Here is a 14,017-nt window from a genome sequence, read left to right on the forward strand (position 1 = left end):
CAATTCAGCCGGAGCGGTAAAAGCGCCTCTGCGATTGTGCCTCTTTGCCTCTAGTGTCATGGCCGGAACGAGTCGGCAAGGAGCCCAGACGCTTCCTTGTGCGTCACGTGGCGGCCTCCTCTCGTCCCCATTGGAGCTCGTTGAATGACGCCAGTTTTTCCCGGAAGTGAAGCGTCGTTTTTCCTCCAGTCCAAAGCTCAGTTGGAGGTCTGCGCCGGTGAGTGTCTCGTTGGGTAAGACCGCTCTTTTATTGTAAATTTTTAAACTTGGCATGGGTCTCGCAGGGCAATTCAGCTGCTCATTTGTAAGTACCAATGTTGTCGTTATTATTTTAATTGAAGTTTTGGAAATAGGCAAGGGGAGGGGAGCGTTCTTTTTAAAGAAGCAGCTGTGCCTTATGGTCATTTAAGCGTTTCCAGCTGTGACATTGTTCGGCTGTTCAGCGCAGTTAATCAGATGGTGGCAGTTTCCCTCATTTATGACATGGCAACCCGGTACCTGGGGGTTGGCACAGGGTTTCCAATCTCCAGGTGAGGCCTGGAGATCTCCCGGAATGACAGCTGATCTCCAGGCGACACAGATCTATCCCTCTGAATAAACTGGCTGCTTTGGAGGTAGGGTTACCGACTTAGGGTTGGGAAATTCCTGGATATTTGGGGACAGAGGCTGGGGAAGGTGGGGTTTGGGGAGGAAAGGGACCTTTTGGTTGTTGTTCAGTCACAGTCGAGTCCAACTCTTCGCGACCCCATGGACCAGATCACGCCAGGCCTTCCGGTCTGCCGCCGTCCTCTGACATTTGCTCAACTTCATGTCCGTTGCATCTATGACACTGTCTAACCGTCTCATCCTTTGCCGTCCCCGTCTTCTTTGACCTTCAGTCTTTCCCAGCATCAGGGTCTTCTCCAGTGAGTGCTCCCTTCTCATTGGGTGGCCAAAGTATTTGAGCTTCAGTTTCATTATCTGGCCTTCCAGGGAACAGTCAGGGTTGATTTCTTTTAGGATTGACTGATTTGATCTCCTTGCAGTCCAAGGGACTCTCAAGAGTCTTCTCCAGCACCATAGTTCAAAAGAATCTATTCTTTGGCACTCTGCCTTCCTTATAGTCCAACTCTCGCAGCCATACATGACTAGGGCCTTAGCAAGGTATAATGACATCGATCCACCCTTCCAAGCAGCTGTTTTCTCCAGGAGAACTGATCTCTGTTGACTGGAGATCAGTTGTAATTCCAGATCTCCAGGCACCACCTGGGAGTTGGGAACCCTACTGGGTGGGTGGATTCCGTGACGTTGTACTTCACTGGGGTCCCTCTCCTACCCAGACCCTGCCCTCCCCAGTCTCCACCCACAAATCTTCAGGAATTTCCCAACCTGAAGCTGGCAGCCCTAGGTAGTAACTTGATTCCAAATATCTGCATCTGAGGAAGAAGCAAGGTTGTAAGAGTTGTTTTTTAAATCTTGACTAGAGAGGCATTCTTGTTAGTCTTCTTCATTGTTCATCTTTTTGACCATTCACATTCATTCTACTTCAGCAGTTGGCAGTGTTCCCTCTAAGCTGTGAAGTCTTGTGAGCAAAATTTCTACTTTGTGAGCTACTGGCATTAAAGTTGTGAGCGAGTGATTTAGCTGCTGCATAAACTAGTTTGCTCTGGAGCCCTCCTTCCTGAGCGAAGACAAAAATGTGTGAGCCGGAGGCTAAAAAACTGTGAGCTGGCTCACTCTAACTCAGCTTAGTGGGAACACTGGTTGGGAGTGGTCTGCATCCCTTCCGGTGGGTCGCTTACACTTCTCACGGGGATCTTGTTTCCATCTGGGCTTGGCAGGGCAAGGTCCCATCCCTTGTCCTGAGAAACTGAGCTTCTTGAGCCCTCCTCCTCTCTTGCTTCCTTCTGCTGTCTGTAGTTTTGATATAAATTTGTCTGCTCCTTGGGGAAGCAGCCTCAGTCTCACAAAAGGTTATGCTGTGACAAATGGGTTCATCTTCAAGGTGACACAGGGCTCTTATTTCACCCTTTGTAGTTTACTGATGTAGATATGTGCTGACCTGGCTAGCGCAGACTTGCCTGATCTTGTCAGATCTCGGAAGCTAAGCAGGATTGGTTCTGGTTAGTAATTGGATGGGAGGCCACCAAGGAAGTTCAGGGTGAGTACACAGAGGCAGGCAATGTCTCTGAATGCCTCTGAATGTCTCTGGCCTTGAAAATCCTATAGGTTTGCTATGAGTTGGCTGCAACTCGACGGCAAAAAACACACACATACACATTTAGAGAGGGGGAGATGTACAATATGGTTGTTTAGGGGAGGGGCCGCAGCTTAGTGGTAGAGCACCTGCTTGGTATGCAGAAGGTCCCAGGTTCAATCCCTGACGTCTCCAACTCAAGGATCAGGTAGTCGGTGATGTGAAGGACTTCTGCCTGAGACCGTGGAGAGCCCCTGCCAGCAATCCAAAACTCCCTGTTCAAAGAGCAGTGGGCCAGGCGTGGAAGCCGGATATTTCCCGAGGTTAGCTCACCATACCTCGTGTTAGCTGTGAGCAGCTACCAACTTGGTTTCACAGCCCTGTGTTTTAAAATACGTTCCTGGGAATAACATGCCTCGTAAACATTAATCTGACCTTCCTGATAGACGCATGGAGAGACTCTAAAGCGGGTGTTCCGAGACTGTGGGCGCACTTGGAATTTTGAGAGTGTGCCGTCATCACAGATTGGCCGCCTCGGAGTTTGAACCGATTGTAGAATGTTGGGGGGTTCCGAGCCAAGCTTCGCCCTACAATGGAGGCAGCTGCGTCCGAAGTTGTGGCAGCTCTCGTTTCAAGGAACTGAAGGGCTCTGTGTTTTGAGGAGGAGGTGCAGTTTGGTTTAAAGGGATTGCTGAGCCCAGAGATCCAAGGTTTGTGGCCGAGCCGAGGGCGCACAACTACGATGCAACTGCCGAAGATGAGCTCACTGCTTTGCTAGTTAGTGTCCCGCAGCGATCAGTTCCCGACAGCTTTCATTCAAAGAAGTAAAGTTTATTGAGACCAGTGTTCCCTCTAAGCTAAGTTAGTGTGAGCTAGCTCACAGTTTTTTAGCCTCCGGCTCACACGTTTTTGTCTTAGCTCAGGAAGGATGTCTCCAGAGCAAACTAATTTACGCAGCAGCCAGATCGCTCGCTCACAACTTTAATGCCAGTCGCTCACAAAGTAGAATTCTTGCTCACAAGATTCCACAGCTTAGAGGGAAACATTGATTGAGACATATGATAGTATGCAGATATCTTAACCATCCTGTGTTAGAACTGACTAAAAGCGCGTGAAGCAAACAGTTATACATAATTCAGAGACCCCTGATGGACCAGGGCCAATGAGGGGCCAGGTAGAAGCCCACCAAAGTAACAGGCATTAATTCCCAAGAGAAATACTACACCAGGTGCTGAAGGTCAAGCATAGATAAGAGAAAGAGGAAAGACACATCAGAAATGGAATTTAACATTCCAAAGTCATCCTGCTCCCATGGCAGCCAGGACTAGACAGAGGCCTAGCTGACAGTCAGCTGGTGTGGAGTGACCAGAAGCTTTCTCTTTCTGTTTTTTCTTTTCTGTTTCATTGAAGACTTCTCTGAATTTTATCCCCAAGATTTGTAAGAACATAAGAGCCCTCTGCTGGCTCTGACCAGTGGTCCACCTAGTCCGGCATCCTGTCTCAGTCTCACACAGCGGCCAACCAGTTCCTCTGGAGGGCCAACAACAGGGCAGAGAGGCCGAGGCCTTCCCTTGGCTTTCCTTCCTGGCCCTGTGATTCAGAGATTGACTGTCTCTGAATGTGGAGGTTCCCCTCAGCCGTCATGTCTAGCGGCCACAGACAGACCTCTCCTCCGTGAATCTGTCTAATCCTCTTTTCAAGCTGTCTGTGCTTGTGGCCATCACTGCATCCTCTGGCAGCGAAGTCCACATTTTGATCACTCGCTGTGTAAAGAAGTGCTTCCTTTCAAGACACAGATGGGGTACCACATTGGGGACTGCTGCTCTGGAGAAAAAAACAGAAGTTCATGCTTAAGCCAGGTTCTTCAGCCTTACATCAGGAGGTGATTTGGCTTAATAACAGTGATCAGTGTTAACATAGTTTGTGTGCTTATGGGCAGGTGGTGTGGGCGTGTCAGGCCTTCTTGGTCCAACTGCCTTTCAAAAAATGAAAATTTACATACTTTCCCAGTGACTCTTTTTAGTGTTCAGGCTGGAAACTTGCGCAGCCCTATCCTGCAAGTGAGCGCCACTGAGACGTGCTTCCAAATAAATGGGCATAAAAACGGGGTGCAGTGTTCCCTCTAAGCTGAGATAGTGTGAGCTAGCTCACAGTTTTTTAGCCTCCGGGTCACACATTTTCATCTTAGCTCAGGAAGGGATGGCTCCAGAGCAAACTAACTTATGCAGTAGCCAAATCGCTCGCTCATAGCTTTAATGCCAGCAGCTCGCAAAGCAGAATTTTTGCTCACAAGACTCCACAGCTTAGAGGGAGCACTGGTTGCAATTATTCTACCTGTCCAGTTAATGTAGTGCCAAGGACAGTTAATTTGCATTTGAGGGGTCAGTTCTGAGTTACATTAGCAGTGACAGGATCAAATTGTCGTGTATGGATTTGCATGTGTTCCCCGGTCTGTTCATCTTCTACGGGAAAAGGTCTTTGTTAAAGAAGCTCGTTTAACAAAGTAGTCGGAGAGTGATTCAGCAAGAACACAGCTTTATTCTTCAACTCGAACACAACTCCAACACGGATCAACATCTGATAGCCAGAACAGCCTTTACATTGCAGCTGTCCTGCTTTTAAACATTCCCGGCTAATGTAGCCACACCCACTGTACAAATACCAACCAATAAGGTTGTTCACATAAGGACCGATCACGGATGTTCCCGCTCAAGGAGCTTGCTAGAAGGTGATTGGTCAGGTGCTTCCTGGGCTAGTAACACGATTGGATGGATTTGGATCCTAGCCCAGGACGAAGCTTTACATTACACTTCAATTAGATGTTTTAAAAACATATCATGCATTCAAGGCAGCTCTGAATACTCTACAGTCTTTGTCGTTTTCCTGCTTGTTCTCTTTTGTTCTTTACTGTTCACTAGCAAACGAACAGGACTCTGGCACCGGGATGCCAGCTTCTGGTTGGTAAATACCTGGAGATTTTGGAGGTGGGGCAGGAGGAGGGAGGGGTTTGGAGAGGGGATGAAATTCAGTGGGGCATAATGCCATAGAGATAACTTTCCACAGCTGCCATTTTCTCCAGGTGAACTATTGCCTGGATATCAGTTGTAATCCCAGGAGATCTCCAGCCACCACCTGGAGGTTGTGGATACGATAGTAGCCGACCAACACTAAAAGTGCTAAGCACGTGGCTCCAGAGTAGCACGCAAAAAATTATTTACGTCATTATAAGGATTTATTTTACAGTGCTGACACCAAACGTTAAATACTGAGAAATCAGGTGAAGGAATTCACATATCGCAAAGTACCATTTTGAATAATCACATGATAAGTTGGCAATTTAAGAATCCAACTTGGCGGTAATTTACCGAGAGCCGTAGTAAACCTGCATAGTGATCAATAAAGAGCTCTTGATGAAGACAGATGTTGAGACGGGGTGCCGAATCCAGGGCTATTTTTGGGCAGGAACGCACAGGAACGGAGTTCCGGCTGGCTCCCGAGTTGGCCACGCCCAGCAGGAACTTATTAGCATAATAGGCCACACCCAACAGCAGAAACGCATTAGGATTGGCTACATTAGGGGTGTGTGGCCTAACATGCAAAGGAGTTCCTGCTACAAAAAAAACACTGGGTTTTGACAACAAGGTAAACAGAATAAGAAGCAAAAGGTGGGTGTGGCTGGATAACCACACTTCTGGTAACATGGCGGTGTGGCCTAATGTGCTGATGAGCTGTGCTGTCAGGGTGTGGCCTAATATGCTAATGAGTTTCTGATGTTGGGTGTGTCCTATTATGCTAATGAGTTCCTGCTTGGCTTTTTCTACAAAAAGAGCCCTGATTCTACTCCCATTTGGAAGTTTTCTTCGTCAAGGCCAGCCTCTCACATTTCAATTGCAGCAGATCAAAAGCTTTCACATTTCACATTTCAGTTTCGAGGGCTGTTTAGAACATTGTGAAAGTTTTTGATATACTGCAGTTGAAATGTGAGAGGCTGGCCTTGATGAAGAAAACTTCCAAATGGGAGTAGAGTCCACCCGTCTCAACAGCTCTCTTCCTCAACAGCTCTTTACTGATTACTACGAAGATTTGCTACATTTCTAGGTAAATTACTGCCAAGTTGGATTTTTAAATTGCCAATTTATTGTGTAATTATTCGAACTGGTACTTTTGTGACATGTAAACTCCTTCAACTGGTTTCTCACTTAGTATTTAATGTTTGGTGTCAGCACTGTAAAAATAAAGATACTGATGTAAATAATTTTTTACCTGCTACTCTGGAGCCGTGCACTTAGTACTTTTTGTTGGGGCACCTGGAGGTTGGCACCCTGCACAGGCAAGACTACAAAATGTACTGGCCTTGCTGGCAAGTCCCCTCCAGCCCCTGAGCAAAGTTTGGAGCCTTTCTTCAGCTGAGGGAGGCTTCCTCAAGTTCAGGGATCCTCAGTTTTTATGAGTCTTCAGGCACCTTTGGAGATCTGCCACAGAGTGGTTGGCCTGGCCACAAAATGGCTGCCAAAGGAAATGGAGCTGACTACAAAATGGCCGCCACAGGAGGTAGAGCCAACCACAAAGTGCCAAGGAGTGGGGTTATGTGTCATTCTAACAGTAACTCTTCAACACTTCAGGCCAAAGTTATGCTTAGCAGGATGCCTTTTAATCCGCAGAGGGAATCAGAAGCTCTGCTTTGGGGTGAAAGCCCCACCAGGTCCTGCCCACTTTCTAAAAGCACTTGGTGGATGCTGGGGAAAATGTTAAGAGCAAAAGAGGAGCCATGTTGGATGAGGCCAATGGCTCACCCAGTCCAACACCCTGTGTCACACAGTGGCCAAACCCCAGGAGCCATCAGGAGGTCCACCAGCGGGGCCAGAACTCCAGAAGCCCTCCCACTGTGGGCCCCCCAAGCACCAAGTGATAGCAGGCCCCATGGTGTTAGGGACCCCTCGTTTAACTTATGTGGCTCTTCCTTAGGGTGGAGGAACTGCCTCCAGCCATGGGTCAATGATTACACGCCGCACACAGCTTGTGCCTGTTGACTCAGAAGCGTGTCGCCGTGGTCTCATCGGGCTGCAGCCACTGACGTGCTGCTGGGATGCATGTCAGACTCTTGCGCGAGGACAGTGCCTGAGGCTTTTACTGACTGTGTCGCTTTCCTTAACGGCCTAGCCCGTCTTTTCCCACAAGGACCTGGACGGAAGTGCTGCCATGGTTTGCATTCCCTGCATCGTCATCCCAGTCCTGCTGTGGGTCTACAAAAGGTTCCTGGAGCCCTATCTGTACCCCATCATCTCTCCTTTCGTGAAGCGCCTGTGGCCCAAGAAAGCCGTGGCAGGAGCAGCGAAGCAAGACCAGAAGGTCAGCTCTGGAGGCGGACAGGAGCCACTGGCCACGTATGACTCTTCCACGGACGTGGCTGACCTTTCTAAAGTAAGAGTTTAAAAACTACCCCCCCCCCGTCTTGTCTCTCTCTGTACACAGTTCCCTTTCAGACAGTCAGGTTGCTCAGCTAGTTGTGGGGGAGGGAGGGTTTCTAGGACACAAAATGCCCTCGTTCTTGTCAAACGCTCACCCGATCCGATCTGCTGATAGGCGCTATCTCCTTTCCTTTTTTCCCCCCTGCTGCTGTATCTGTGCAGTCCCCGGAGTCACATGATCTGTTCCAGAACCGTCAAGGGAAGAGAAAAAGTTTTTCATTCCAAAGCCGACATGGAAATAACACGTTAGGGCTTCGTTGTAGGACTTTTTATTTTCTCGGTAATGGTCTACTGAAGGCGGCTGAGTCTTTTCTCTAAGGCTTCGGTTCTCTGCTCATGTATAGAGGTGTCACGTGAATATGCACCGTATTCTTCCTCTGAGACAACGGACTGCCCTGGTTGGAAATGTGATATGAGAGAAAGCAGATCTGTGCTGAAGAGTGAACGTGCACCCTCCCCCTCCTTTCTCCTTCACGGAGCTGAAGTCTCTAAGAGGGTTTCGGTACATTCAGTGCCTTGAAACTCTGCCTGAGATGAGTTTGGCTTGCCAGCATTGCGTTTCTCGTCTTCCCCACGGCAGGGCCCTCTGGGAGCTCACCTGAGCATTTTGTTGGGATTGCACAATCTCTGTTGCTTGTGATGTTGCCTGGCCTGGAAGAGATTTGGGACCAGTATTGCCACGTCCTTTGAAGGGCCACTGTACCTTGGTTGGTGGGGTCCATTCGATGTGGGGGCATCTCATGTCATGCAGAGGCCTGCTCTAGAGAACCACTAAAGGTTTTTTGGATGACTAGAGAAACACATTCCTAACAAGTTACCCCTCCAGAAAACGATGCCCTGTATTCTTGTAAGCTGTACCTCACCATTGCTTCCAAGGGCAGCCCCTTGTAGGGTGCATTTCAGTAGTCTAGCCGTGAAGGTTCTCAAAGTGTGAATAAGGGCTGCGATGTCTGAATCTGAACTAGGAGGCTGTCATCTCCCCCTCCTTCTCCCCCCCCCATGCAGCTGGTGCGACACGGCTTTTGTTTACTGCCAAGAGCCAGCGTAGCATTTTGTTTGTTCAAATCTTTCTATGCGCCCTTTGTGGCCAAAGCAGCTCACAGATAGTAAAACCAAAATAAATATAATAAAGTAAATCAGATTTTATATATAAGTCACACACCAGCAGCTGGGCAGAGCACAAAACCACGATCGGTCAGCAGAGTTAAAACGGGAATGAAAGGATGCATTTTTATAAATAGATTAGAACAGTAGAATAACAGAACAGCTCAGGAGGTCACTTTGGAGAGGGACAGGATGGTAGTCTTTTTATCTTTGTAATTTGCTTTCTGTATTAACGGCGTGTTACACCTTCGACAGTTTTTTTGTTTGCATTGTTTTCTAATTCTGTAATCCCAGTCACACTGCATCGTTTATTGGTTTCATGCTGTCTGAATTGCTTTTTATATTTTGTGATTTGACCTGAGGCTCAGCAAGAAAGGTAGACTTATAAACAAACTTAATAACAATAATCCTGTAACAGTCAGGTGTGGCTTACTCTGCAGATACTTAAATCTGCAGATCAGGGCCATGCTGACTATCAACGGTTCCGCAAACTTAGGACTTCCGGTGAACGTGGCTGTTCGCTTAGAGGCACCTTGTGCTTTGTCTCTCTCCCAGTGAGGACCTTTTATCATAAACAGTTCTGCAAACCTGGAGGACTCCCCTGAGGTTCACAGAAAAATCTGAAAAAAATCATATGGAGAGAGGGTTTAAATCTCCCCTCCCAAAAAAGAGTGTTGTCTGTGCAAATGCAGACAGTGCTCAAACACTCTTATCAGACGGTGAAGAAGAAAAAGAAAAGAGATTGGATTTATACCCCGCCCTTCACTTGGAGTCTCAGAGCGGCTTACAAACTCCTTTCCCTTCCCCTCCCCACAACAGACACCCTGTGAGGTGGGTGGGGCTGAGAGAACTCTGACAGAAACTGCTCTTTTTCAAGGACAGCTGTGCCAGAGTTTGTGACTGACCAGGGTCACATCAGCAGGTGCAAGTGGAGGCGTGGGGAATCAAACCCGGTTCTCCCAGATTAGAGTCCGCACACTTAACCACTACACCAAACTGGCAGTGTTGCCAGGGAGTCAGGTTGTCCTCAGTACCCTCGCCAAGGCAGCAAATCTGCAGGAGGGCCCAGAGCTGTCCCTGGCCGTGGCAGCAAACCACAGACAGGTAAGGAAGCTTCAGGACAGAATCTCAGATCCTGCAATTCTGGTGAATGTGAAAATAATTAACCGGGAGCCAAAATGCTGGCGGTGTTGATACCTGACTCCAGGAGGGGGGTTCTGTTAACAGAGCACCTCTTAGAAGAAGAAGAAGAGATTGGATTTATACCCCGGCCTTCACTCAGAGCCTCAGAGTGGCTTACAAACTCCCTTCCCCTTCCCCTTCCCCTCCCCACAGCAGACACCCTGTGAGGTAGGTGGGGCTAAGAGAGCTCTCTCAAGAACTGCCATTTCAAGGACAGCTCTTGTCAGAACTGTGGCTTGCCCAAGGTCATCCAGCAGCTGTGAGTGGAGGAGTGGGGAATCAAACCCGGTCCTCCCAGATTAGAGTCCGCGCACTTAACCACTACACCAAACTGGCACGGTGGCCGAGAGCGTGAGCCACGAAGCCTTCAGTTAAAATCTCACCTCGGCGATGAACTCACCTGGTGGCCTTCGCTGGCCTCTCTGCTTCACCTTTGCTTCAGCGATATGGCGATCATGTCGGCTTCCATTATAGCGTTGTGTGTGAAGTGCTGTATAAGTGCTAGGTGGGCCTTAGTTCTGGGCACCCTGACGGACCCAGAAGATCCCTGGGGCTGTGGATCTGAGTGCTCAGGAAATGCGAAGTCCCATCACTACCAGTAGGAGATGAACACATGAAGCTGCTTTATACTGAATCAGACCTCGAATCCATCAAGGTCAGTATTGCCTACTCAGTCTGGCAGCAGCTCTCCAGGGTCTCAGGCAGAGGTCTTTCATTTCACCTGCTGCCTGGTCCTTAACCAGAGATGCTGGGGATTGAACCTGGGACCTCCTGCGTGCCAGTACAAGCGATACAAACAACCGTGATATAATTATTAAGATATTATTCTATGAATTTTTGTTGTATATTACTATAAAGATTTATTTTAACATGAATAGATTTTCGCAATAATATGAGTCCTCAATAATGAACAAAGTGCTGAGGTCAAGGAACTGTCCATCTTGTTTGGTGTAGTGGTTAAGTGCGTGGACTCTAATCTGGGAGAACCGGGTTTGATTCCCCACTCCTCCACTTGCACCTGGCTGGATGACCTTGGGCAAGCCGTAGTTCTGATAAGAGCTGTTATTGAAAAAGAGCAGTTTCTGTCAAGAGCTCTCTCAGCCCCACCTACCTCACGGGGTGTCTGTGGTGGGGAGGGGAGGGGAAAAGGAGTTTGTAAGTCACTCTGAGACTCCTTTGGGTAGTGAAGGGTGGGGTATAAATCCAATCTCTTCTTCTTCTTCATATAGTCACTCTGCATGTCTAACTTCCAACTTCTTCATCCGTTCAAAATTCTGTGTGGCAATCCCTCCTCTCGGTGGTCAAAGCCACGGAAGCCACGGATGTGCTATTAATAGCAGTGGAGAAATTATGTGTCTTTGCCTTTGAGGAGGGATTGCCACACAGAATTTTGAATGGATGAAGAAGTTGACAGACGTGCAGAGTGACTATATGGACAGTTCTTTGACCTCAGCACTTTGTTCATTATTGAGGATTTATATTATTGTGAAAATCTATGAATGTTAAAAAATCTTTATAGTAATATCTTAGTAATTATATCACAGTTGTTTGTATAGCTTGTATTGGTTGTTCAGCTTCTCCCGTGGTCTCTCATAATTTGTACCTTCTGCATACCAAGCAGATGGTCTACCACTGAGGCACGGGCCCGTCTGTGGTACAATGGAGCTGGCATTCCAAAAATCTCTGGTTCTGGGATACGAAGATGTTGTTCTTCCCCTGGTGAATTCATATTGTCTTTTTTCTTTCTTGTTGTCTTCTTCCTGTGTTTCAGACCAAAAGCAATGGGGTTGCAAACGGGTGTGCCGGAAACGAGCCTGCTGAGGTGTCTGACAAAAAGACGGATTAAAGGAGCGTGTGCCGTGGGGTGCAAATGGTCACTGCTCCCACTTGAGAAAAAACGTCGTTGGACTTGGAGCGGAATAGAAACTTAAGACACTCTCAACACCCACACCCTTTGGGAGACTTAGCAAAATTCTGTCTAGGTAGCTGGGAAAATACAGTTCGAATATATATCGCTCTGTTTCTCTTGACATTCCTTTTGCTGGAATTTTCTCCAGTTGGTGCAGTGGGCGGGGAAGAGGTTTTAAGGTCAAGGCTTTATTAACTGCTGTGTTTTGTCAAGCTTGCTGTTTATTTATTTCACAAACTCCCCTGAAACGAGGGTTTCCAGGTCTCCCAGTGAGCAGTGGTGGGAGGGAGAAAGCCCATGACATCCAGGGTTTCCCCTGGAAGTGACGTCACATTGCTCTAGGAGTCTCCAGAAACTCTATGGTTTTACTGGTGATGTTGTTCCCAATTGGGAAAATGTTGGTTTTACCATAGAGTTTCTGGCAGCTCCTAGAGCAGGGACCCGAAGTGACATCATGATGCACGCGATACCAGTACCCCGCATGCCACCCCACCCCCATCGTCTGCCAGTTGTCGGGACACAACCCTACCTGAAACTTTTCTTTCGAGTCAGTTCTCCTACACTTGCCTCATGCACTGTAGTCAAACAGAGCAGACCTGTAAATAGTCAGAAGTTAATAATATATTCATAGGTGGTAAATCCACTCCTGTACAGTTCTGCCATGGATGGTTTGGCAGGTACCCAATAATCTTGCAAATGTCATGGGGCAAAACGTGTTATGAGCCGGTTGGGTTCATTTAGAAGGCAGCCCTGATACCGCAGGAGACAGGGGGGAGAACATCCCAGGTTGCTTTGTGGTAGACCTTTGTGGGAAAGATTCTCTAACTGGAGCGTTAACACCAGGGCAGCAATTGGAAAGAAACCTCCATTTTACCCTTCTGGCTCGTACAGTAGCAAGCGGGCATTCTTAATAAAGTATATTTGTTTTATATGGGAGTGAACCTATGTGTGTGTTTTCTGTGTGTGTTCTGGAGGCCTGTGAATGGAGGCCAAATGACTCCAGTCCAATGAAAGCGTCAAGCCAGTGTGCTGCAGCAGTGAAAAAGGCATTTCTGTGTTAGGGGTTATTCGGGAACGGATTGAAAATAAAATGGCCGATGTTATAATGCCCCCATATGGAGGAATGGTGCGGCCTCACTTGGAATACTGTGTGCAGTTCTGGTCACTGTAACTCAAAAAGGACATTGGAGAGCTGGGAAAAAGTAAGGAAGAGGACAACCGAGATGATCAGGGGGTTGGAGCACCTTCCCTGTGAGGACTGGCTGAAGAGTCTGGGACTTTTCAGTTTAGAAAAGAGACGACTAAGGGAAGGGACATGAAAGAGTTTTATGAAATCATGCCTGGGGTGGAGAGAGTTGACAAAGAGGACTTTTTCCTCCCTCTCCCCAGATACTAGAACCCGAGGGCATCCGATGAAGCTGATGGGCAGTAGGTTCAGGATGGACAGAAGGAAATACTACTTTACACAGAGAGCGATTCAAATGTGGGATTTGTTGTCAGAGGATGTACTGATGGCCACAGCTTTAAAAAGGGATTAGACAGATTCATAGAGGATAGGTCTTTCAGTGGCTATTTCCCATGGTGACCGAGGGGAACCTACATGTTTTGGAGGCAGTCATCCCCTGAATCCCAGAGCCAGGAGGCAACATCTGGGGAAGGCCTCAGCCTCTGTGCCCTGTTGTTGGCCTTGCAGAGGAACTGGTTGGCCAACTTTGTGAGACAGGATGCTGGACTAGATGGGCCACTGGTCTGACCCAGCAGGGCTCTTCTTAGGTTCTTATGGAGGCCTCAGCCTCTCTGCCCTGTTGTTGGCCCTCCAGAGGAACTGGTCGGCCACTGTGTGAGACAGGATGCTGGACCAGATGGACCACTGGTCTGATCCAGCAGGGCTCTTCTGATGTTCTTATGGAGGCCTCAGCCTCTCTGCCCTGTTGTTGGCCCTCCAGAGGAACTGGTCGGCCACTGTGTGAGACAGGATGCTGGACCAGATGGACCACTGGTCTGATCCAGCAGGGCTCTTCTGATGTTCTTATGGAGGCCTCAGCCTCTCTGCCCTGTTGTTGGCCCTCCAGAGGAACTGGTCGGCCACTGTGTGAGACAGGATGCTGGACCAGATGGACCACTGGTCTGATCCAGCAGGGCTCTTCTGATGTTCTTATGGAGGCCTCAGCCTCTCTG

General features: G+C 48.2%; 1 protein-coding gene across 3 annotated transcripts; it reads left to right on the forward strand.

The window, feature by feature from the left end:
* The first annotated feature begins 161 nt into the window (after nt 1–161).
* LOC107121272 (chromosome unknown open reading frame, human C18orf32) lies at nt 162–12,102 on the forward strand. Of its 3 annotated transcripts, none has more exons than XM_015424161.1 (3): nt 162–233; nt 7,337–7,597; nt 11,702–12,102. In XM_015424161.1, exons 2-3 carry the CDS (start codon nt 7,376–7,378, stop codon nt 11,774–11,776), a joined length of 297 nt encoding a protein of 98 aa, XP_015279647.1. In that variant the 5' UTR covers nt 162–233; nt 7,337–7,375; the 3' UTR covers nt 11,777–12,102. The 3 variants fall into 3 exon arrangements, with proteins under 3 accessions (XP_015279647.1, XP_015279648.1, XP_015279646.1); XM_015424162.1 differs by having other exon boundaries at nt 175–217; XM_015424160.1 differs by lacking the exon at nt 162–233 and adding an exon at nt 238–304.
* The last annotated feature ends 1,915 nt before the right edge of the window (nt 12,103–14,017 follow it).

The sequence above is a fragment of the Gekko japonicus genome, unplaced genomic scaffold, assembly GCF_001447785.1.
Source record: "Gekko japonicus isolate JY-2015 unplaced genomic scaffold, Gekko_japonicus_V1.1 scaffold1349, whole genome shotgun sequence".
In the NCBI taxonomy this organism is placed as follows: Eukaryota; Metazoa; Chordata; class Lepidosauria; order Squamata; family Gekkonidae; genus Gekko; species Gekko japonicus.